Source organism: Hirundo rustica, chromosome 6, assembly GCF_015227805.2.
Source record: "Hirundo rustica isolate bHirRus1 chromosome 6, bHirRus1.pri.v3, whole genome shotgun sequence".
NCBI classification, from domain to species: Eukaryota; Metazoa; Chordata; class Aves; order Passeriformes; family Hirundinidae; genus Hirundo; species Hirundo rustica.
The window spans coordinates 21,777,860-21,803,755 of NC_053455.1; the positions used below are offsets into that span (position 1 = coordinate 21,777,860).

Genomic DNA, 25,896 nt, shown 5'->3' on the forward strand with positions numbered 1-25,896 from the left:
TTTCTCAAGCCATGTTTATAATTTCTTAATCAATCTTCACTTTTCCTTCCAGTCCAACTGAAGACCTATAGCAAGTTTGTGCATTTTGCCTTTTTGGCAGTTTTGATAAGGGGTGCATGACTGCCCTCAGCACGCCTAAGATAGGTGTGAACTGCTGAAGAGCATGTTGGAGCCCCAGAGCAGTCTAGCATGCCCTGTGCTGTACTGGGCTGCAAAGGAAATGGACCTCTCTGTTTAGCAGTGCTGATTACTTCTACTTCCTCTGAAGCTTTTTTGCAACTCAATTTCTCTTTTAAAAGCCCCTTAGCACTAACAGAAATGATGGCAAGTGGAGCTGGCGGAAGAAACAATAGCTCAAAAAACCTCCATTGCTGAAGGGTACTGGATAAGCCCAGGCTCTGCTGCCAACACCAGTAGCAAAATTACCAGCAGTGGCATCACTCTAGTGCAAGTGTCAGCAGGATGAGCTCACTGGCCTATGGCTCTATCCTTGATTGAACTGATGAACCCTTTACACCCCAGCATCACCAGCTACAGATTGCCTGACACTGCACAGCCTGTATTTAGTGTGAATAGAGAGAAAATAACATCTCTTAGGAAGGCCTCAAAGCATTAATCTTAATAAATATGTTCTCCATAATTCAATACAAAAGACTGTTAAGAGACTTTTAAAAATAAAAGCATTAAGTTCCAATATGAAACACATTCATAAAAATGCACTTTGCCCAACAACAAACATTTTACAAGCAATGAAGTCTTAGAAAGAATGTGAACTCTACCTTTACTTCTACCTACAGACAAGAAGATGTGTGTCCAGTTAAGAAGAGGAACAAGAGAGGTGTCCATCACGGAGGAGGCAAAAGAGAAGAGAAGAAGGAAGCATAAAAAAGTATGCACTGGCCATACTTAGAAAAACAAGGAAATGAGCATATTTATCTAGCAGCCGAACCCAACAAAACACAATGTCAAGGGAAAAACGAGAGACACGCCAAAACTAAAGCACAAAGCAAAGCTTAAACCACTGACAGTACAATCAGCAGCTGCCTGGTTAAGCTTTAATTTGATTTTCTACTGAGAAATGCAAACTGCTCATGCAATACCATGCCAGTGATATGCCTCAATCCACGTCAAATTCAAAACAGCAAGGGAAACAACAGAATAGGACAGGAAAAAAAATAAATCTCATGGTAATATATTTGCTAAACACATCTCACCTACCAGAGCTAATGTATTTGTATATAATGTTGACATTGCATATTTACTCACACATATACATTTACATATTTTATATCCATCATATTTTTATAGAGAGTAAATATTTATCAAAAGGCAATATCTGTGAGTTTGCTGGCAAGAAACGAGAAGCCACTGTTCCCTGATGTGTTATAGATAAACTAGGGTGGCTAAAGTTGCCAGAAGCCAATAGTTTTCACATTTTTTGCCAGATGAGGGAGTATAGAAAGTGCTGATGACTGGCCTGAACAGGTCATGCAAGGCTTCATGAGCCAGCTGGGTAGCAACTTGTAATTTAAATACCCACGTGCAACTGTTTACACAATCCAGTGCTAAATCACAGACTACTACAAAGAAATGTTCAGTGTTATTGAGAATGAAAGTGACCATCAACTGTTCTGATCACTTCCAACATGCCTTCCTCTGTCAAAACAGCCTGCTATACTCAACTGCATCCTGAGCAACTAGGATATGCTGAGGAGACCTGTCTGCTGGATGATCCTTCAGTAAGCACAACTTCTGAGCCATGAGCCCAGCTGAACCCCAGTAAGTGGGGACAGAGAAGGAGCTCAACGCTTCCCAGAGTTTAGTCAGATGCTTCACATGCCAAATACCGTGGTCTTAACACATACCTATAAAGAGCCCAATTTTCCAACCTTTCCTACCACACAGGGATGTTGAGCAGTATAAAAACTGATAAGTAAGCCCCTACTTCACTTCTGATTGTTACCTAACCTTTCATGACCTCAGAGCAGACATCTGTCTTGAAAAACAGAATAAAAACTGATTATGTTGTAAATCTTTCTACATTTCACTGAGATATATAGAAATTATGTCTGTTTTACTCAGGCACCTAATTAATCTTTAGCCTTCAGAGGTACTGTGTACTAACTCCTTGGACTGTCTATCCTCAGATACATGCTTACTTAGTGCCAAAAAAGCTTTTGCATACATCTAGTCTAGGAGAGGCTCACCAGGCTTTAGAGTCAAAACTTACATTTTCTTCCAACAGGCCAAACACTTGGTGTGGTCTTCCTAGTGCACCATTTGCACACACCTTGCATTAAGTCTTAAATTGTTTCACTCCTGCATCCACAAAACTAGAAGGCATCAGGAATGCTGCTAAGTCCTGTGCACCCATGTCAGCAAGACATTGGCAGTGTCAGAGGAAAACAGAACCACAATTCTCCTCACTTCATCTGTTCTCACAGCTTCTTACTACACACCCTTGCAGTGCAAAATGGGACTAATTATCCCACCCTGCCACAGCCAATAGATCTGTAACTCAGTGCAGGCTGAAATACTAAAATGTGATGTCTGACCTGGGCCTTGATCTCATTTGTAGCCCAATATGGGGTTAGCCCTGTTGTTCTTTTCAACCATTTTGTTCTGTATGTGAGTATTTTAAATTGCAGACACAGGAGATTATATTATTTATATTATGCAGGACAGGCCATTATATGCACATTTCCTCAGGATTCGTAATGAGTTAGGGTCATGACACAAGGGCTATTAACATACTTTTTGTAATAATTCTACTCTTAAAATAACAATCAACATTGAGATCTATGTTTAGTAGGCAGAAGTGGGAGTCATTACAGCTGGCACAAGAATAAAGAAATGGCAAGATGAAGTAGTTGGTGGACTGCATGGAAGAGGGATACCTTTTTACTATCCATGGAATCATGTCATGCTCCCTCCTGAGCATCTGAGTCCCAGGTTGACAAGAACCTTGGCTCATGGGATACAGAGGCAAAAATGCAAACGGCTTGACTGGCACTCTTTAGGCTTAGCTGTTTTTGTTATGCAAAGCCCAACCCAGAAAAGCAGCATGGACAAAGATCTTTCATGATCAGTGACAGAAACAAAGAAAAAGTGAAGGACTTACCTTGTTCACCCATCATCAGGTGAGAGAGGCCTGAGAGAGAGAGAGAGGAGAGAGGAAGTAAGAGAAAAAGAACAAAAACTGAAAAAGAAGCAGTAATATCCATGCACACTGGTCACAGTCCAATACCTGTCAGGATTGGAGCTCACATACTTGACCTAGACCAAGTATGGTTGTGGCACACAGAGCACAAACATTTGCAGGTAGTGCTTCCGACACCAAGCAGGAAAGCTTCTGCCACTGGTAGAAAAACCTGCTACTCATTGCAGAATTGTGTCTGAGGTTCAGCACATCCCTTGTGGGGGGTGACTCCAGAGGCACTGCACGCCACTATAGCTAAATGGGCCATGAAAGCCAAGGTCTGCAATGACAGTCTTCATTGAGCTGTTGTTCCTCTGGAGAGATACAGAAATAACTTCTCCTCAGCTAAAGACTTTAAATTCAAGATTGCAGTGGTCAGTAAAAGGGAGGCCATGATCACACCACACCTGCTTCAGATGAATCCTCTGGTCTAAATGCGTACACAAAGCTATCATTATTGAACATGTGGCTTCATCGTGTATTTTCAGGAGTCTATCAACACTGCTCAAGCTAATTAGACACCAGTACACCAGATATAGCAAGGACTAAAAAAATTACCTGTAACCTATTTAAATACACCTCCACACCCTTTCTGGAAAGAACTGCAGATTCAGTTTCCTAGGACAGTGTGTTACTTTATGGCTCTATACCTAAAGCTACTCTTCATTTTCATAATTGCTGGTAAAGCCAAAAAGCAGCACAGTTCCCCTCAGCAGAGACAAACATTGTCTGCTCTGCAGATGAGGTTGCGGTGTTTACTTGAGCTGCTCCACTCTCTGATCATTCTTTCTGACACAAACCTTGTTTGTTTCAATCAAATTCTGTGTCTAGGCCCAATTTTCAAATAGGTTTATTGTACTGTATTCATACAAATATTGTTTAGATATTTGTATACATCCACGCCCAAGCCATGAAGTGACCCATTAATCAATTTTGTGACACAAGACATCACAGAACTAACATAACAAGAATCAGGTCCTACACACTCAAGCCATGAGGGACCCTTTTTATCCTTGGTTCCCTGACCAATTTCCCTTAGCTTGATTCCTTTTCCCATCTCCTACCTCTTATACCACTTAATATGGCAGGGGTTTCAATACATGCACATACACACCACATACCCCATATATTTTAAGTCAGTTTCTTAATCAAACGGGGCTGTGACTTTTTAATTTCACGGAGGCTGAGAGGTCAAATGAATGAGAATTTTCAACAAGCAGCATGCTGAGTTTGAATTTGTTTATTCCTTTCTCTTTTATGGTTTTCCTTTGCATTGGCTGAAGAAATCTAAAATCCAGATCATCCTAAGAATACGTTCACCCACAGAGAACTTCAAGCCAGATAAGGGGATTAATAATTGTACAGTCTAAGGAATGCAAATACCTTAATGTTCTTGAAGATTATTGTGGATTTAGAAAAATAATCAGAAACATAACATAGGTTTAGATTCATTTAGGTCTTTTAGCTATAAATAAACCTAGCAGATTTGATACTGCAGGACACTTCTGGTTTAAATTACAAGATATAATTCAGTGAATCATTTGCTCTGCTAAGAGAGTGAGTTGAATTTTTCTCTATGGCCACTGACCCCATCATCCTTGACAGGCAAATCTTAGGTCTGATCAAATGGACACTTGAAAGTCACCATAAAAGGCAGGAAGTAAAAAGTCTAATTGTTAGGACCTACAATGCACAGAATTCCTGTACCAATGCCAAAAAGAGTGAAAAGGCTAGAAGGTGTCAGTATGAAATGCAGCAGAAGCTGGCTGAACAGGGAGGGGACATCTGATCCAAAAGTGGAGATGGGGATCCTGAGGCCGCTGGGAAAGGAAAGTCATACCTAAGAGGCCCAGCATCAACAGGTGCAGCTGCTGGGGCTGGCAGGGTTTTTTTCCACTTGGATACAAACAAAGAGAAGCCTCGAGAGAAGGTTCAAAGCAAGAGTCCACATTAAACACCCTAAATCACACCATAAGAAGATCCATTTTCTCTCCACCAGCCACAGAGGAGCTTTAAAAATCTCAAAAGGTCAGGAATGTCAACACCGCTTTTTGTCCTTTTCCCCAGAAGTCCAATGCCATGTGCCCTGTCTGTCAGGAACATCAGTCAGATGCATCCCCACAAGCCCGTGACCCTCAGCTGAGGAGTGAGCACAGCCCCAGATAAATGCTGTCTTGTAGCCCCTGATTTGGCCTTGGTTCAAATGCCAGCAAAAGAAAGTATCCCTAAGAAATACTCTGGCACTTTCTGCTTCTGCACAGATCTGAAATACCACAGCAGCAGTAGTACTGGTATTGTGTATGTACCTCTTGATCTTCTAGTCCCAACTCGACAATGAAAGCAGGGAGATTAATGAAAAATAATGTCCTCCCCCTCAATGCTATTTTTTCCTGTTTTAAAATAGGAAGAAAAAGGAAGGTGGACTTGGAGACAGAACAAATAAACAGTATTGTATCATAAGCTGTCCATCGATAGAGACCCTTGTTTTAACAAAGAGAACACCAACAGAATTCCAGATTCATTATTAAATAAAATAATAATATAAATAATGACATTAAATATCAGTTTTTCTCATCTGAAAATATTCCTGCCTTGCAATTTAAAGCAGGAGTGAAAATGAGTGTATTTATCTCCAAGAAAATGTCATTTACAACCAAAACCTTCAACCACTGAGATATAAAATCTGTGACATTTGTAACATGTGTAACCAAGCCCTCAAATCAGTCAGGATAAAATCAACATGGAAAATGTGAACTGACGTAGTTGTCTCACCTTTATATCAGTTTCAAGACATGAAAAAATACTAAAACAATTTTCAAATCATAAAAGTCAAAGCCACTTTGAGGTGGAATGGGCTAACACTTGCTGTTGGACTGTAAGAAATTAATATGGCATCCAACAAACCAATGCAAGAGCTGTATGAATTGTTCAGACCTGCAAACTAGACCAGATTTTTCCAGATCAATGGGGACACCTATCACCATGCTATTTGGGCAGCAGGCATAGAGACAAGCAAATTTTTTAGCAGGCTCAGGATACAAATGAACTCATTAGGCCCCAAAGCACATTATTCACATATTCTATCATTGTCTGTGCCAATAGCCATGGCATTTCAGCAGAATCCTGTACAAAAATCTGATTTTCCACCTAAACCCAGGTGAAACGTTTTCCTTTTAATCTTGGATTTTTTTTCAACAAGAAACTTTGATTATAACCTCAGCTGTAAGGAAACCAAGCCAGTGTAGAACTTGAAAAAAGTTGATAAAAATCTGCATGAGCTCTAGTAGCCAAGGGGTTTCATGTTTTTTTCTAAACCAATGTAGTCATCCTTATAACAATTTACTGGCTGGACAGAAGTGCTGCCCAACAAAAATGCTGTGTAGTAAGGGGTGTGGAAAAGTTTTAGGAAAGCCTCAGAATAAATGGCTGATCTGCTTGTAAAGAAATTTTATGCCAAAGTCAAGAATCCGGTGACTTTCTATTCCTGAACTTCAAACATGAGTGACAGTAAGAACTAATGCGTGGCTTCAGAAGAAGACTCTCAACAGTTTTTTTAGATAAACATCTGCTTGTACTCAGCCTCTGGAGTCCCAGCTTCTTTGAACATTCAGCAGTAATGTGAAGAGAAAGCAGCATGTTTCTTCAGAACATCAATTTGTTATTAAAATAATATGTCCATTGCTGAGGGCAGACATACCCAAACTCTGCTCTCTGGCCATGATTTATGCCTGCTACAACTGACTTTTCCTATTTAGGTCTGGGAGGTTGTTTGTTTTTTTTTTTTTTAATATTTCTTTAACCTACTACCTAATCAGTATTATGTTCCTGAAGTTTAAAATTAAGCTTCCTTGATCTCAAAGAAACATTTCAAACTATATTTTTTAAAAAAAAAAAATTGTAAGCCATCTGCTTTCTACATCAAAATAGTAAAATTAAGTGGCTCTAATTGCACCAAGTATCAAGGGCTAACACTGGACTCTTATGAAGCCAGAACGACATTTTTAAAAGTCTCTTCAGAGTATAATGATATGAAAGAGCAATGTAGTTAAAGAACAGTCCTCATATTTAAGGGTTTGCTAGGGGCAATTTTCAGTGTGGAGGAGAAAATATGGGAAACCTTGGAAACAGTCTGAATCCTGCTCCCTCACACCCATTAGTACTTAGCACTTAAAACAGAAAATAAAGCCACAAAACATAAGAAGGTGGGGATAGCACAAAACACAGCTGAGAGTGACAAGATTGCAGCAGCAAAGGAAGATGGACTCGTTCATCTAGTTAATTATAGCTTGTTCTGTGCTACTGGGCCCATGATCTGGGAGTGTGCACGTGTGTGTGGGTGTGCATGCACTGCTGAATTGCTCTTCATGGCAGGCAGCCTCACTATTTCCCTTTTAACGATGCTACCAAATGATTAGCCCAAAAGCTCTTAATGAATGGGAAAAGAGACTGCCAGGCAGCAGCAGCAACTCAGATCTCCCCTGGGGCAAGTTTGCCCAGAGAAGATATTTTTTCAGGGCATCAGGCTGCATGACCCATTCAGACAATAACAGGGCCAGCTGCAAAGTATGTCTGAGACAGGACATGAGATCCTCTAGTCCAGGATATGCACAAAATCCTTTATGGCAAAGCTGAAGAAAGAAATCATGCAAACAAGGGATTCTTCCAGAAATAAAATGACATCCACTGTACAGAAGAGTACTCAGATGAGTACTGGAGTCTGCTGTTTTCACCTCCTTTCTAAATATCATAAAACTAGCAGTTCCTTAAGAAATGGGCTTTTCTCTACTCTGAGCTTCATACCCCAGCTCTATTGGCAGGTTCCCTTTTCTATTAGGGAAGAGAGTGGAGAAGCTCTTTGTCTTCCAGATCTTGAGATTCTCTAAAACCAAAAGTCGAAGGAAAATTCCCTAAGAATCCCCAGGTACCAAAAAAGAGGACACTCCACCAAGGCAAAACAGCGGGACTCAGAAGAAGAAACAAAACCCTTATCTTGAGAGATGTGACGAATGGATAAAGAAGCAAAATCATTCTGCAAACTAGTTCAGACCTTTTACCTGCTAGACAGGTCAGCTTTGCCAAGAAGGCAACCTGATTTCTTGGCTGCTGGTGTACATGGGGCCTTTTCTTTCAAACCCAGCAAAGCAATAGCCCAGGCTGGGGAGGTTAGTTCTGTTTGACTCAACCATGACATGCACGACGGCCAAGGGGCTGCTCTCAGGCCCCAGCAGTGAGCCCAGCCGGGAGTGCAGTTTTGTTATTGTAGCCGCAGGCCCACTTCCAATCTAATTACACACAACAGCTGTGCTAGCTCCTCTTTCCCATCCCCTTTTCTTCCTCTGCTATGTAATGCCAGGATAGGTTTTGTCATTATCAGGGGCAGTGAGTCAGGGTGTATGGCATCTACTTTGAGTGATCAAAGGAATAGGAACGTGAGATAGAAACCATGAAATAGAAACCAAAGAAACAGTATCCTGACATTCCATGTGGCATTCTCCTCTAAGTATTTGCGTAGGAAGGGTTGCAAACATGGTGGTGTTTGAAAACATGAAAATAAACATGCAAATGTTCACAGAGATGGCCACATACACAACAGAATGTTGTGTGCATGTGCAAGACCTGAGAGTAAATGCATTTTATGACTGATCCACAAAATGTGTAAATCACTGCAAATCACAGCACCTCATTAAATAGGTGCAAAAGTTGGGAAAAAAAATATATATGATTGAGCTAAAACCCCAGTTGAGACAGAGTGGGTGAGCAGGAAATATCTTTCTCTTTATCTGTGGGAAACACAAAAAATAGGAGTCTGAATGAAATTCCCAAGCAACAGGTGTAGAAACAACTGAAATAAAGTACTTTCCACATTTCAATGATTAAACAATGGGACTTGTTATCACAGGTTACAGTGGAGTTAAAAAATACAAGTGGATTAAGAAAAACAACTGGATATATCCAGAACAAATATGTGCATCAATGACTGTCAAACACAATCTATGTACAGTATCAGGTCAGAAAGCCCTTAAAACAGTAATTACCAGAATTACTGGGACAAAGATCAAGATACTGGGACAAGACCTATGCTATCAAAGTTTTTTAAACTTCCTCCAAAGCATCTACTTTCATAAAAAGACACTTCTGGGATAGAGGAATTCTTGCTTTCGTCATAGTGATTACTGCTGCCATATTTTGCAAATAGGTTTGCATGCAACTAAAAAACATTCACACTTCAGTGTAAGAAAATCTTATTAGGGGATGTATGCTAAGGGCAGGCAAGAATCAAAATAACGGTGGCACCTATGAAGAAGAACCTAAGCTCATATACTGGCTTCAGACTCCTAATGAGTGGCACTGTTCTGCAAACAGGAAATTTCAGATGGGCTGAAACCCATCATTTTCATGGCCCAAAAGTGGAGTTTTTCTTTAAGGAAGCAGAAGCCAGGGTACAAGTACTGCTTAAATGACCCTATGGCATGGAGTCAAGGAGACCATCTATAACAGCAGACCTGAGATGAAGAAGGGAAAGAAGCACTTAAAGATGGTATTTGAAAGATTAAAGACCTGGATCAAAAATGTGCTAATGTGCTTATGCTTTCAACGATCTCTGCATCTTTAGGAAGGATTTGTTCAGGTAAACAAGGACTAGTTTTTCCTCTGGGAACTACCTAGTAATGTCTTCTGGGTTTTGTTCATTAAGTTACACACAAACACGAGTCAGCAGTAAAATCATGACAGACAAATCCCCAGAACTTAATCTCTTAGCTTCATGCCCATAAACATTTAAAAATCTCTCCCACTATAGGAATAAGCATCGTATGAATAGGAAAAACACTATCTAAACTTTGACACTCCCCTCCTCAGGTATCAGTAACAGCCTCCATAATATCAAGAAACCATATTTAGTTCTTTCTCCTGCATATATTCTTCCACTAAAAAAAAAAAAAAAAAAAAAAAGAGGTGAGACAGGAGTATATAACTTTCTCGTTGATCTATTGGCCTTTTTTTCCAACTATTTATCTTTCAGAATCTATACCACTAGTAAAGAACAGAAGGTGCAAAGAAAGAAGCAGATACCATGCAGAAGTGACAGAGGCCTCCATTCTGGTCTGTGCTGCATGCCACTTCCCATCCAGGCACTTAAACTCTGTACCAAGGCTCTTAAAACTCCATAATGTTCAACCCCAGCATTCAAACCAGGTTGTGAAGGTGAGGTGAGGCTGTAGCTATAACCCCAAAGGGAAAACTGAAGTACTGAAAGAAGCTATTTCTCCTCTACATGACACAGTGAGTCAGTGACCCAGCCAAGTGCAGACAGCAACAATCCCATCTCCAGGGCACTGTACAAAATGTGGTGTTGTTATTTCATAACCAAGGCATTACACTTGCAGGTAAGGTGGGCTAACATCCAACAAACTTCTTTTATATGTGAAATAAGCCAGATTGGATCAAGTTGGCTTTTGAAAAGGGTATAGCAATGAGCCCCTGTTGCTGGAGTGCCCTTCTTCACAAGCAGACCTCACAGCCAGGAAAAGCTTGTGCTACACATTTCTGTTTATTTTTAAAATAAACAACTTCTCTCCACCTTGGAGTAGCTGCACCTAGCAGAACCCTGTGGTGCCCACTGCTGCCAGCCCCAGCCTATTCACAGCTACCTCCTCTTAGTGGGGAATTAGTTTGAACCAGTCTATTCAACAATAATGAATACTTATTTAATCAATAGGCTCTTTACAGCCCTTCTGCTGCCTCTGGGTAGTTACCATGAGCACATAAAATCCCTAATTTGTCTTTCAAAGAGTAGATGGTTAAAGTAACCATTTTTATAGGGGCCTGAGGCTCTGTCCTTGCAATATAGATAGCTGGATGGCCAAACAGATAGAAAGCATCTGCATAGCTTGGCAGAGGAGAAGTGTAGACCCAAACCACCCTGGGGGTCCATATCACTGCCCAATCCCACAGTAGCGCCAGTGCACTCCAGAGGGATGCAACTGCCTAGGAGTAAACAGTGACAGAGCCTTGTAATGAGGTGTGAGTAACTGTCAGACTGAAAACATAAAGGTGAGAGAACACATAAAAAAGCATTCACATGTCACTGGAAATCCACATGTGACTAAAAATCCACATGAGAAAGCACACAGCAATCCTGAAAACAAGAACACGTGCATGAGCAATGGGAAGAATAAAAAAATGCACATCCAAGCATATAAGTCATGAGAATAACAGGGCAGTAGGGCAGAAGGGCACAGTCAGAGAGCAGAAGGATGGGCTGCTCCATAGTGCCCACACTAACAGCAGTAGAGTCCTCTACTGGATGTGCCACCTCTCCTTGGGCTCCTACCAGTGATGCTATCAGCTCCTGCACACCAGGAGATGTCCCCAATGTTACTTGAGGCAGTGCTCACTAGTAGCATAATATGTGTCATACTGGTAGAGCATAGCAAGGCCATGCTTTCCCAATTCACTCATCCTCCTCTAGCACACATATCGACATCTTCAGGGTGTTGTGAAGAGAATTGTGACCCAAAGCCTTTGGTGCATGTCCTGTCAGATCCTGCCATGATGAGAGGAAACAGGAGTTCCTGGACCCCCAGACTAGGGCAGAGGTGTACAGTTTCAGCCTCATAGATAGCTGAAAAGATTGCATGCCAAAGTTAACAAAGCCCTTCTTTCCAAAGCATGCCAGGCGACATTTGCCATTTCCACTGCTGTCGGTTGAGATGCACACAATGCAAAAGTTCTCAGCAGAACAAAAGGGTAGCTGATGAGAGAAGTCAAAAAGCTAAATATGCCAAGTGATGGGCCCTCACTGCACTTCTCTGAAGTGATGCAAAAGATCTGATTATCCAAGTGTAGAAAATCAGCAAATTGAGCAGAGAACACATTCCAGATCCAGATAATTCATTCCAGGTTAGGTTTCACAAAAATTATGCAGAAAGCCGAGAAGGAATAGAGCTTTGACCTGCCCGTTATCCCATTCCAGCCAGGGCAATGTAGGATGCTTTCCTGGGATCTCATTTCCATTTCACATAATGATAAAGCAGGTGGAACGCCCAAGTGTGAAGTAGAAATTAATTTCTAAAGTTTCACTGGCAACAGACATGTGGACTAGAGTAAAGCCGCCTAGTCCATCTAACATTTGTAGCTGAAGCTAGGGGACCCTATCCTGTCAACAATGAGACAGCAATCTGAGGAGAGAGGTTTGGAGTTCTTTGTGGTAACACACTGTTGTGGAAGAACTTCACCTACAAAAAGCATGTGAAACACACATTCATTTTTTCCTCTTAAATGAATCATTTGTGCACTGGTGGGAATAAAATTTTGATACCTAAATAAGATCCCACATTCAGATTGAGACAGAAAGATACTCACTGAATGTAAAAATATAAAATACAACAACAACAACAAACCCCTTTGTTAGTAGAACTGAAATTCAACATGTTATCAGTGGGAGTAGCAAATGAAGAAGACTGCAGTAGGGGAAAAAAAACTACTAAACTAGATTTTTATGCCAGACTACACACAGATGCACCAGAAATAAATTTTATATAGTTGCAGTTTTCAATGCCAGGTTCAATTAGCAATACAAGCAACCATTCCTCATGTAATTTTCATTCAGGAAACATCCCTTTAACTGACCAACACAATGCAGTCTCTGAAGAGGGAAGTTTGTGCCCTTTACTCCTATGAAGGCCTTCTTTCAGCAAAGACTGTGCAATCCAGACCTCGTGATGTCCAGCAGGAAGCAGGATGAGACCTGCCTTGGTAACTTACCACCACTCCTTAAAGAACAGCCTTTCAGCTCAGCAAAAGTAACACTTACCTGGAATATGATTGACATCTGTCGAGGTGTGTTCATGGCAAGCAGAAGGGAGAAAAGAAAGAGAAAGAAAGAGAAGAGAAAAAAAGCCATTAGAGATGCACACAGCAACTCAGCATCCTTGCATGGAAATCAATTTCATGCAAAACCAGAAGTAATTAGGTTTGTTTGAAGGCCACCCATCTGCATCCAAGCACGCCGCCATGCAAGGGAGGAGGCACTGGCTCCCTCTCCACTGTGCATGTAAAAGTGAATCCACCATCATATCTGTCCGGAGAGAGTTCCTGGAATCAGATAGAACCAAGCCACATCAGTTCCTGTAAGAATATTAGTTGAAAAATTCTATGTTTTTCACACACGCAAATGCAAAAGAGAGGAACAAAAACCAACCTGCCTGCAGAAGGCTTCTATAGCACATAAATTCAAGCAAGTTTCTGGAAAAATAGAAAAGAACCTGCTCCCCTTTTATAAGGGGCCATGTGAATTTATGACCGGCAAGACATACAACATAGTCCCAAAGTCTAGAAGAGAGCTCATTCCTTTTCATTCTTTCTGCCCATCATTTCCCAAAATACATCCTTCATTGCAGACAGTAGTAGAGGTGGGGGAGAAGGAGTGTGCCAGAGCTCTGCACATCCCACATATTGTCTTTCACAAGATGTTGAATTCAGAAAAAATGTCATTAGGTACTTTTTCCCTCTGAGGCATAAGACCAGTTTTCATAAGTAAGTCCTTTAAAAAGGGAGGAGCAAGACTATGTAATTCGTTGTATTGATAACAGAGAAGGCATATATTTGAATGTACTGCCTGTTTTGGGCAGAGCCCACAATTCCCAAAGAAAGTACTTTTTTAAAAGTGTGGGGTTTTAACTGCTTCTCATAACTTCTTTAGCTTTTAAAAAAAAAAAAAAAAAAAAAAAAGTTGCTTGAGGAATCAGGGAGGCCAGGTCCATAGACAGCATTCCCCCCTGGAAACTTGTACCTTTGTCCAGGAGTTGGGCTGGTGGACTTACCACCTTTCCAGCAAAGCTTCAAAGAAATACATTAAGAATTTGGACTACAGATCCCAGACTACTTCTGCCACAAATCTAGGAGCATGACATACTGAGTGCATTGGTTTCACACTAGGGTCTAAGGCTGTATTCTCCTTCTTCCAGTGTGCCCTCCAATTTCCATCAGTATTCCACCTTCCTGTCCAAACCCACTGTGTTGCTGTGAAATTGGTGCCACTTGTTCTCCTGAGACACTGGAAATTCAGTGCTGAGTGATTCCCGTGCATGCTGCTTTTTGCTTATCACTTTGTCACGGCTCCAAAACCATGTGAGGAAAAACCTCTGTGGAACATCATATATATATATCAAGCTGTCCTTTCCTAAGGAGGTAACAACCCAAACAAAACAATGCATGAAGAGGACTGTTGCATCAATTTATTTAAATTCCATAGCTTTTACTAAACATATATGGCAGATCTGATGTGAATTACTTGCTGCCTTTCCTCCTTTAGCCCATAACTGCATCTAAGAATCAGGACACTAAACACTGAAAGTCTACCTGAAAGTAATTACCTTTAGGTAGGAAAATAAAATGAGTGTCAGGTAGCAATGCATGCACTGAGGATGGAAAGAAAAAGAAGGGGATAGCAGGGGCAGACCCTTAAACACCACTCCAGAATGTGAACATGATGACAAAGAATCTACAAGCCTACTGCTAGGAGCCGTCTTCAGTCGATGTGCTGCTTGGGAAAAATCGGTGGCAGATAGAGATGATCAGGTATCTCAGAAGAGGTAGAAGTGATTACCATAAGGTACTGCAAATGTTTCTGATAATCCAGCATTTGCTTGAAATTCTATTCTAAGCAGGTAAAAGTTCTCGGCCCATGTTGTCCTCTCTGCTTCCCTGCATGCCTGACAACGGAGCAGGCACTGCTGCAGTCCAGGCTCCCAATGGAGGCCTGGAACAGCAGGCAGCCTCAGCAGGAAATCTGTGGGATGGTTGGGAAGTAAAAACTATAAGCAGATATAAAGGGCAAAGGAAAGAGCTAGCCAAGGGTTAGCAAGGGATAAACACATTAAGCAAGCAAGAGAAGAGGCAGTGGGCTGTAACTGATACTCTGCTTGAAATAATACTTATTTAACTGTGAGAATTACACAGGTCATGAAGCTGTTAAAAAGGAAACAATGAAGTGCTAAGAGCTAACATAAGCATCTCTAAAATTTAGTTTCTCAATGGCAAGCAACAGCAAAGAGATTTTTTTTGTTTGTTTTTGTGTCAATGTCCCTAAGAGCAGGCATCCCTCATCCTGACTGATTTAACTCTTAGGGTTTTTTGCTATATCTTTTTTTGCAAAGTTTCCACCCAACACGACTGCTGTATACACTAGTTGCACCACTAAAGTCACTGCATCTCTGTCACACTTTCACAGTAGTTACCTACATGGCAGCCCAGGTCACTAGTGTTACTTCCCATACTAAATGCAGACGGAGTTTCTCGTATTGCAGACACCCCCCCCATGTGGTATCTGCTGGCAAATGCTGATGCTACCTTTTTTTAAGTTTAAAACAACAAGAGAAAGCACTGCTTTCTTTGCAAAGACAAAAAAATTACATCTAACCAGTCAGTCCTCACAAAAGACAATATCCACAATAAATACCACTGGGGCATACAAGTGAAACTGCCACGCAAGTGACAGAATCACAAAGCACAGTATACTCTGGGTTAGAAGGGACCCACAGGTATCCTCATGTCCAGCTCATGGCCCTGCACAGCACCATCCTGAAGAACCACACCATGTGCCTGAGAGCTTTGTCCAAACTCTCCTTGAGGTCTGTCAGGCTTGGTGCTGTGACCACTTCCCTGGGGAGCCTGTTCCAGTGCCTGAACACCATCTGAGTGAAAAAACATTTTCTAATATCAAATATAAGTGCCCATGAGAAGCACCATCACATTTTTTTCAGTGTGGATGTTACTCCACTTTGGCTCACAGTTAAAACTGTGGTTGCATATACTGACAAAAGGGACCCACCATACCTTATGGCTGGAGGGTCCACAATTAGGAGACGCCTAATGCCTCAAGGAAGGTAAAATGAGAGAGATGGCATATAGCCAGTGTGACCAGATTTGGGGACCTGAGATGACTCTCCTTCAGACCCTGTTATCTGAGATGTTCTTTCAAATTCTCCTTATGTTCTTCTGGTTTATTTACAACAGGACTGTTGTAAACACGTCCCCACTCTCTTCCTCTTCCATTAGTGCCACCTTTCTTCACCTACACAGACCTCCTCCCTGCCACAGGGAACAAGGAGGTAGAGCATTCCAGTTAAAGAGAGAGTATGCAGAACCTATGGCCAACAAAAAACTTCAGGGACTGATGGGACTTACTGTTACGTAGATGGAGGTTTCCCCACTTGCTTTAGCTCAAAGCAGTTCAAACACAGAAAGGTCTCTTAATGTAAGACAAGGCAGAGCTTGCTTTATCCTATTCACAGGAGTCCATTTATTGCTCCTTTGTAAAGGGCTGAGCCACAGCCAGTAGTGTTTGCTTTTGTTCTTTCATGATAATAGCGGTGTTGAAAGAGGGATCAGCAGGGCCGCTGCCTTTGTCTGGTGCCATCTATCTGGGTGGGGTGGAAAGGAAGGAGGAGGATGAAGGGGAGCAGGGGAAAGAGAGCAAACGTTACTATAGCTCAGATCATTTCCAGGCCTGTAAAGGAAACATATGAGTTATTTTTCACTCTAACATTTTTAACACAAAGTTTAGCAAAAAAGGGAAGGTATCGTAACAGCACACTTCTTTCTCCAGCTGGAAGACGTGGACAATGCAAACTTTCTGAAGGCATAAACCCTACCAATACTCATCACCCTGACTTGAAGGGACCTACTTTCATTTCCATCTCTGCAATCCATGCAATCTTGTCCCCTGCTTTGATGTGCTGTGGACACCTGTCTTCTGCCAGCTAAACTGTGAGCTACTGACTGAATTCACAAGTCACAAACAAGCTGGCAGGCAGAAGCATCCTAGCCTAAGTGGAAATAAGCACCTAGAAGTGCACAGCACTAAAGCTCTCCAGCATCGCCCTCCAGCATTCTCTTGTTACTCTCACTCTGAACAGCAGTGAATGGAAAGGACTGAGGAACAGGCAGAAACTGGAGAGAGGAGGAGGGCAAAACCCGTAAAACTTAGAGGCATTTTTTGTCATAGGAAACCCACTTCCAGATGAGAGGAATCCAGCCTTTAGACACAAAAATTATCATATTCTGAGGATTATTTGGATACTGACACCTAAAAAAACTTTTCTAAAGTAGGTCTGGTTCTCATTATTCTGCAAATACAGAAAATAGATATGGGTAGAATTTCACTGACAGAAGCATGACTAGTTGGGAACTCAGGCACTTAATTTGACGTATTTTATATATATATATATATATATATATATATATATATATATATATATATATATAAACTTCAGACCATAGATTGATGCAGTCAATGAAATTATTCAAAAGATACTTGATGAACCAGCCTGAACTCCCAAAGCTGATAGTAAGAGATGTTAATGACTCAGAACTGGGTGATCACCTCTTAACTGAGTTCTGATGGAACATTTTAACAATATGAAGAGCTGAATTTTTAATCAGCTGAAAACACCTCAAACTGGCAAATGCAAATTCTTCACTAATTTAATACTTCATCAAATAAAGTGTTAATTTCACATGCTGATTTGGCAAGTGGCCTCATTCTACTCCAATCTGGTCTGTTAAGGCACAGATAAACACATGGTCCTACTTCACCTTCTACAGACTTCTTTCTCTTCAGTACACAGTAGTTCAAAACCATCAGGGAGGGTCACAGCAACTCAAAAACAGCAATTCCACTGTATAAACACCTTATAACAACAATTTGCTTGGGTAAAGATGGGCTTACTAATGAGATCAACTCCAAGCATTAGCACACTGCTGAATACAGTGCTCACATCGTATTCAGGACACAGACACTTTGAAGATTGTTGTATTTTAACTAAGTTAAAATCTTGGCTCCACTGAATCCATAGAAGACTTCTGATCACTTTAAGAGTGTCATGATTTTCATCCTTCATATTTACTTAACATCTTTTGTTTTACAATGGTAGTAGGATGCATCCCTGGTGTCCATGATTCCAATGGGATTAATTTGCTAAATACTTAATATGCTGAATGTTTAGGACACTGAAACAAATCCAAGACACTCCAGACTATGATGTCGGTCACTGAGCAACACACTGGGATCATGAAGAACTTCACAGTACTAGCAGGTGTAGGCCTTATTGTCACACTGCAGAAGAATAGGACCCTGTAATTTGTGTTAATGGAGTGTTGAACACTTCTGATTTTATTCAGCAGAGATAAGTGGTGACACATACACAAACAAGTTCATTACAATCAATTACATTTCTCTGTGTTCTTTGTCCTATGGGATCTCTTAGGCTGCCAGCCTCTTGGGAATAGTATTCACTTGATACATTGCATAGAATTGCATACATTTGTGATACTGTGCCTTTGCACAGCTAATACTTGGGATCCCAAAGCACTTATTAGCTGTGAATACAGGACTCATTCATTCAGTACTGAAAAGCAGCCAGCTCTGAAGTGAAAGAGACAGATGTTTAACGGCTTATAGGAACGCCATACAGCAGTTCCGCATGTCAGAGTCAGAACAAGAATTACTTAAAGAGGCAGAATGAAACTTCGCTGATTCTACTAAAAATGCTGTGTGATTTTAAAGCACTCATAATTTAAATGAAAGGATTTGATTTCAAAACGTATCTGATTTCAAATCTTATCTGAATTACAGTGATCTGAGGCTGCCAATCCTTTTCTCCATACTGTGCACATTAATGTTGTGGGGAGCCTACCCTCTCCATGGGGTCAAATGTGAGGTCGACTGATCTATGCCTGAGTACACCATCTTCTAAAGCACAGGAAATTTGAGTGGAGCCTTTATATACTGAGCAAAAAGGACCCTTTACTTCAAGGGGCCAAGCTTTGTCCTCTCAGGCAACCAAGATATTCAGGCAGTGTGTAGCTCGAGCTAGCTGGGGAGACGTTTGCAAACCATTATTGTTTTACTACTCCTGTGTGGCCATATAGCATAGGGTTTTCATATCAACATGGTATGGATTGATTAAGCTTTCAGAAACCAATGCACAGAGTTACTTAGCTCCAGTAAGAAAAAAAAAAAAATCTTAGAGAAACGAATTCTTAATAATCCCTCTAATTTGCTCTGTATCATTACTATTTTTAGATAAAGTTGCTTGCTGATTTCACAGCTTTCAGTGAGAGTACCATCCTCTCCCACACATCCTAACAAATATGCTCATGTACATTCCTCAGGGCCCTGGCTACATAGCTGGGGAAAAAGTCAATAGTTCTGTAGCCCACTACCAGGAAAAGTCCAACTGGAATTTAATTACTCAGTGCCCTCCAAACAATCTGATGATCTTTACTTAAGCTGCCTAGATACAGTGTCCAAGCACTCCGGGAGGAAGCTTCTTGATGTTTCATCCTAGGTGTCTGAGCACTGGACAAAATAAAGAATTTGCTCCCTGCTATTTTGCGTAACACCCTCATGCATCTACATTCAGCCAGTTATTTTCCCAGTCTTGTGGGGAACACAAAGATACATAACTGTATAACTTCTGAAGGGCATATGCCAAACAGAAAAGAAAGTATCCTTCATATTCACCATAGGTAGAATAAAAAGAAACTTATGATGATGAAAGAGAAGTTTCAGCTTAATGTCAAAAAAGTTTGGTAGGAACAGAGTAGTGAGGCTCTGGACTACTTTGGCCACTGAGAGCTTACCAAAAGTATTGAAGACTATTAAGAAAAGACTAGACAAGTATTTCTCATTAATTTTTCAGATTCACCTGATCTTGTCTTAGAGAGACCAGCTGGCCCTTGTGACCTTTTTCAATCCCACTTCCTATGATTTTATTATTTTAATTCAAAACACACTCTACCCAGACAATCCCATTAACAGCATCAGCCAGGCATCATAAGCCAGCAGGTTCAGTAATGGAGCGGGGCAGACACCAAAGTCAAGCCTCTGACAGCAGCCATGCGCAGGTACTCAGGGAAGAGTCGGAGGAACTAAGAAAAATCACAGTACCACTATCAACAATTTCCAGCAATGAGGCTGGTGGAGATGGCACCATGATCAAAATGCTGATCACGCCTTGATGGACTTCTCCCTCCTTGTATTTGTCAGCTCTCTTCTGGAACCAGAGTTGATGTGGTGTGAAACTGGTTTTCTTTGTTTATTTAAAACCTGCAACTGGGCATCCCCAAACTATTGCTTTATAAAATGCATGAATATGCATTCCTTATTCAGCATCACCACAGCATTCCAGAATATAAATATCTACTTCACCTCCTGCTTTAGCCACTTCTTTTCTAAACTGACGAGTGCCGGCCCATCAACATCTTCTGCAGATGGCAGCTGTACTTTAGTACTTTACCTATAGTGAAAAGTCACCAAAGTTGTCTACATCAAGACCAGTTTTGGAGTTTATCCTGGAGTTAGTTGTACCAGGCCATTTGTATAACTAGTATATTTTATCACAGTTCTAAATCCATCGAAAGTCCTTCCCTCTCTTAAGTAACAATTTGATTAATATTTCCATGAGAATAAAGCTATTATTCATATCAGAAACACAGACTGACAAGTTTGTGAGTAAGAAATGCAGACTGTGTTTGAACAAATCAGACTAAGATCACTCTACCGCTCTGGCAGTCCTTGTACCTCACCAGAGGCTGGTACAGATCCAGGCCCCTTCTTCTCTTTCCATTTAGCAGTACCATGCCTGCAGTCCAATAAAGAGCATTTTTTTCTGCCATAAAATTCACTTGAAATGCTTGGCTAAGAATAAGCTACAGCCCCTGTGTTCAGAGAACAAAGTATGTTACAGAATAACATGGACATTCTTGATGGCATGTGCCCAAGTTAGGCACACACAGTACACGACCATTTGTCATTCAATGTTCCATGCAAACAGCAAAAATCACCATATGGCTCATTGTGCTACATATTGGAAATCACAGAGATTTTCCACCTAAGTGACCACTCACAGGGAGGAAAATAAAACAAAAGGGATGAAATTACTTTCCAGCCTTTAGCTACAATATTTGTGACCACAATTTGTAAGGTATTCATGTATTAGGGACAGTGGCATGGTCACACAGAAGGTTGTTTTTCAATTTTCTAAGGTAAAGAGAGGAAGATGATCTCTCTTTACTTCCCAGCTTGGATGAAACAAGAACATATGGCCTTCTAAAAGCATACAGGCATACTTCTATGTCACACTTCTGTATCATTACCTAGGTACCTCTGTATCTCCTTCCATGCACACACTTATGGCTGGAAACTCCTATCCTCATTCAGATTTCCATTCATGGTGAAAAGTCACACACTTTGAAAAGCCTTTCAAAAACTATTTGCAACATTCCCATGGGCAGCTGCTTCCTCATGTTTTAATTACAATTGAAACTATCTTCCCATTACAAGCCATATTTTCTCTTTACTTTAACAAGAACTAAATCAATTAATGTGACATTTCATTGGCTGCATCATGTCATAGCAAGACTTATTCATGTAAGCTGGAGGTGACACACAAGAGATCTTAGGGGTACAGGAGTCAGTTTATCTCCAATGGTCTTTTTTTAATTGATTCAGGCATCAGGAAAGGATGGCAACTGAATGAATGCCCCTAAATGAAATACCCTCCCCATCAGGAATGCCTTCCCTGGATTCACCAGCACAGCTACTTCTTTTCAGACCTCTCAGATCCAGCAAAGGCAATACTGCTCGCAGTTTATCAGGACATAAAGACAACTAAGAGCTTGATGATGCCAATGCACAACAGTGGACTTCCCTAAGATGACCACCATTATCCTATTAAAATTAAACAAACAAACAAAAAAAATAACCTATTTTGAGCAGTCTTATAAACTTACACTAAAAAGTGAACTAGCTATATGATTCATGAAGCTAAAACTAGTTTCATTGCTGCCAGTCTGCAATCTGCTCAAAGCAGTGAAACCAGGCCCATGGTGTTTCACCCTTGTCCACATCACCTGCAAGGCTGATACAGAGGCTGGAAACCCAGGCATTACCCACCATACACCACAGAAGGAGAGTACTTCTCCTCCTGCTAAGGAAGAACCTGCACACGTGCTAAGGATTTTCATCTTTGTCCTGTTCTCAGAACATCACCATGACAGCTACAAAAGGCATTTACTACTGCCAAATCCATTGCAAATTGTGCTGCCTCTATTCCTTTCTTATCATCTAAAAAATGACAAATGGAAATGAACTTTGGGCATATTTCCCATGACATATACATCAATGAGAATATTCAATAAATAGTAACACAAAGAATAGAAAAAGGAGTTAACCCAAGGAGATTTGGGGGGAAAAAATTGTAAGTAAGCAGAGAAAGGTTTGTTAAGCCTATGAAACGGCCCAAGTTACAATCTATTTGCTGTACCCAGACTTGGAATTAATAAAACAAATCCCTTGATATGTCTGACAGAGTTATTAGAGGATGTTAATATTCCTCTTAAAGCAATCTGAAGAAATAGAGCTGGAGCCACAGAATGCTGTGACTAGTCTAGTCAAGCAAGGGTGGAGGAGAAGAAGGGGAACCCTTCTTCAAACCCACCTGACTCTCACTGTCAGCCTTGCTTATTCCTGTCCATCCTGCTCTGGAAAGTGTTAAAAGCTGTAGAGCAAAAGGCAAAGCTACACAGAGGAAAACTCCCCATCCTCACTTCTCAGTCTTACATGAGACAGGAAGAGAGACACTGTGCCGCTGGTTTGAGCCCTACCTGCTCACAGCAGGCTGGGGTGCCAGGTCATAGAAGGGAGGACATCCTGCATCACTGGTCTCAGTGGACACCACCTGAGCTCTGAAGAAGCAGTTTGTGCAGGCTTAGAGGGCAAGGAATATTCATTTACCTGGTTACACTTGGCACTTACTAGTGCCATATGCCAACACTCTTTGTGCTGCATCACAGCATCCCAAGGCACAAATGCCACATTACCTCCATCTGCATGATTTCCCAGAAAAATCAAGAGATTACATTTTCTGCAATTAAAAGGACCTCTAGCACGCTTCACCCAGTAGCCCAGTTATTGCATAGTCAGTATCATGGTACCTCTTTGTTGGAAGGTTTCAGTAGAATTATTAGCATTTCACCACTGAATCCAGATCATGTCATGTTACACACCTTGCCAACATTCCTGAGAACATAAATCCATTCTTGAAAAACAGAGCTAGGCAGGGGGATAAAACGCCTACTTTCTTTCTGATTATAAGTAATACAGAATAAAATCTAGGTTTATTACAGGATTTAGATAGCATTAATTTGGAACTCAGTTCTGTATTGGGAGCTTCACAGAAAATACCATATTCAAGGAGTCAGTGAACTTGACCAGACCATGTCTGTTGTGTTGATCCTTGTACTTGGGGCTTCAGAAGCCCATACAACAGCTGTAACTGTCACTGCAAGAGCCTCCTGGAGTGGCTTGTGCCAACCTGTGCTATGGGATGTTACAACAGAAATAATACCTTAACCCATCAGGAAAAGATAAGTGATTCTGTTTGCTACACAAAATAAAAGGCACTACGGCATGGGGAGGAGGAAAATCCATTCAAGGTGGATGATATCTGAGGTCCACTTAATGGAGCATGAAAGCAGGACTCCAAGCCTCTAAAGTGACAAAAAAATTTACTCACTATCTATATTCTTCTTTTTATTACATCTTATTACAATGTCTATTTTATTACACCATTTGTTTTTGAGCCTTCTTATTTAGATGCAGAAAAATCCCTGCACACCATTTCTTTCCAGCACTAAGGGAGAGACTCCTCAAAAAAGGCTGACACAGTTCTGGTTAGCCACCTGCTGCCATTAGGTGCTAAGATTTGTGCTTCAGTAGGTCTCTTCACCAAGGAACCACTCACAGTCTCCTGTTTTAAACACTTATCTCCCTAAACTGTCTACTGAGCTAAAAGTAAAGACCATTTCTTGAAATGTACTTGCGATCTATAATGTGCTAAGCATGCCTCTGGATTTGGTGTAAGTATCAATTACTGATTTGCTCACTCCAATTCCAATCAGGATGGAGTTCCGGTGTGCCTGAAAAGTGAGAACTCTATTTATTACACATAAAAATATATAGGAGTGCATGCTCCTCCAATGTACAAAAATCATCCCAGATACAGCAATGAGTAATCAGAAGAAATGCATCTTCTTTTCCTCTCCTTTCTACACTTACATATAATTTTTAGAGTACGTTTTAATGAGTTTTATATTCCATGTTATTGCTGTATTTGCTGCTGCAATATATATATTTAAATTAAACAGAAGTCATCAAGAGGTTCTACTGGAAGCATTTGCCTTTTTTATTGTTGAAAGGCACTGCTTGGAAAAGAGTAACTGCTGACTTCAGTAAATGTGAAACATAATGACGGGAAACAGCTGCATTCTGCATCTTTCAAAATGCTAAATTTTCTTGTGTGATTGTCTAAATGTAGACCTGCAGCCTGCAGCAGAATCTATGCAGATGCAGGCCCAAGTGTATAATCACAGGACCTCAAACCCACTGAATTCAGCAGATGTCTCTCTTCATTGAATGGACTAGGCCCAGGGCCCTAAAATTAACAGCATTCAAATGAAGGAAAAAAAAGGGTTATTTTTTTCTTTTGATTAATGTGTCAACATAATACACATAAGCTCATATCCAGAAAAACAGAAAACAGAGAGGATGTAGGAAAAAGGTGTACATCTTTTTGGTACTGAAAAAATAATGGTTTAAAATAGCTACTCTTTTTAAATTCATGAAAAAGAGTGTATGCAATAAATAGCTTCTGTGCAAATTATCTCAGATTTATTATACAAAAGACACTGCTGAACAGTATGAAGCCCTCAAGCCACCAGTTCAAATACACTGTAAGTCAATAAAGATTCAGCTACTCCCAGCTAGCAGTCTTTCCATAACCTAAGTGGAAACAGATGAACAGACCCCGCAATTCTTGTCCTGGCTGATTTCTGAACCCAGAAAATCCACCATCAATAACTGGTTTCCAACAGTACATAAATGTGTTGAGCACTGTATAAACTGTGACAGCACAAGCCCCCTTCCCACCAAGAAGACTGCCAAACACAGTGTCCAACACTAGCACTGATACCTCATCTGGGTCTCAAGCAGAGAAAGAATACAATTTAGTCTCTTATTTCTAAATGCCATCCCTTTGCAGAAAATATCCACCAGATCCTTATGAGTAAAATCCAGTACCCCTCCTCCAGGAACTGTTATTACTCACCAGCCAGGATCCAGCTCTGTGCATTAATGAACTAAAAGCATGGGGAAGGAAGGTGCTAGAATCTGCAGCATACATCAGGCTGTTCCAGAGTGTTTGCACCCCCATGTCTGATGAGGTCACAGAGAGCCACAGCCCTTTTTTCATTCCTCGAGCAACTCAGGGTTTGTAACTGCAGCATGAACCAGGGAAAGCCATTCACCTTACTCTGATTATATCTTACAGTGCCTCATTCACTGCCAGGTGAGTAATCAGTCCCACACTTAGAGAGCTAATAAAAACTTCCTTCACTGGGAAGACACTACCCTGAAATAAAACAATAGCAATTAGGGAACAAAGATGCAATTCATCTTTGGATTTCAGTGACAGTCAGAAGCACTGTTGCTGAGGGATTTGGAAGAGGGATGATACCTTCTTTTCTATATCTTCTAATTACTAAAAGGACAATATCTCTTCTCTCTCCTTCAGGAATATGTCAGTATGGATCCCACTAGAAATTGCTGGAAAGCAGTAGCCTTCCAGGATGGT

General features: G+C 40.9%; 1 protein-coding gene across 4 annotated transcripts in view; it reads right to left on the reverse strand.

The window, feature by feature from the left end:
* Positions 1-25,896, reverse strand: part of NRXN3 (neurexin 3) — a 985,585-nt gene that overhangs the window by 864,928 nt on the left and 94,761 nt on the right. For 2 of the 4 annotated variants that reach the window (XM_058420836.1, XM_058420835.1), the window contains exons 3-4: positions 13,014-13,031; positions 3,122-3,151 (exon numbers count right to left, since the gene is read on the reverse strand). The exons of 1 other annotated variant lie outside the window; for it this stretch is intronic. In XM_058420836.1, the coding sequence (XP_058276819.1) occupies positions 3,122-3,151; positions 13,014-13,031 (48 nt within the window). Of the gene's footprint in view, positions 1-779; positions 788-3,121; positions 3,152-13,013; positions 13,032-25,896 lie in introns of those variants that run through there. One more of the 4 variants, XM_058420837.1, reaches the window with a different exon arrangement.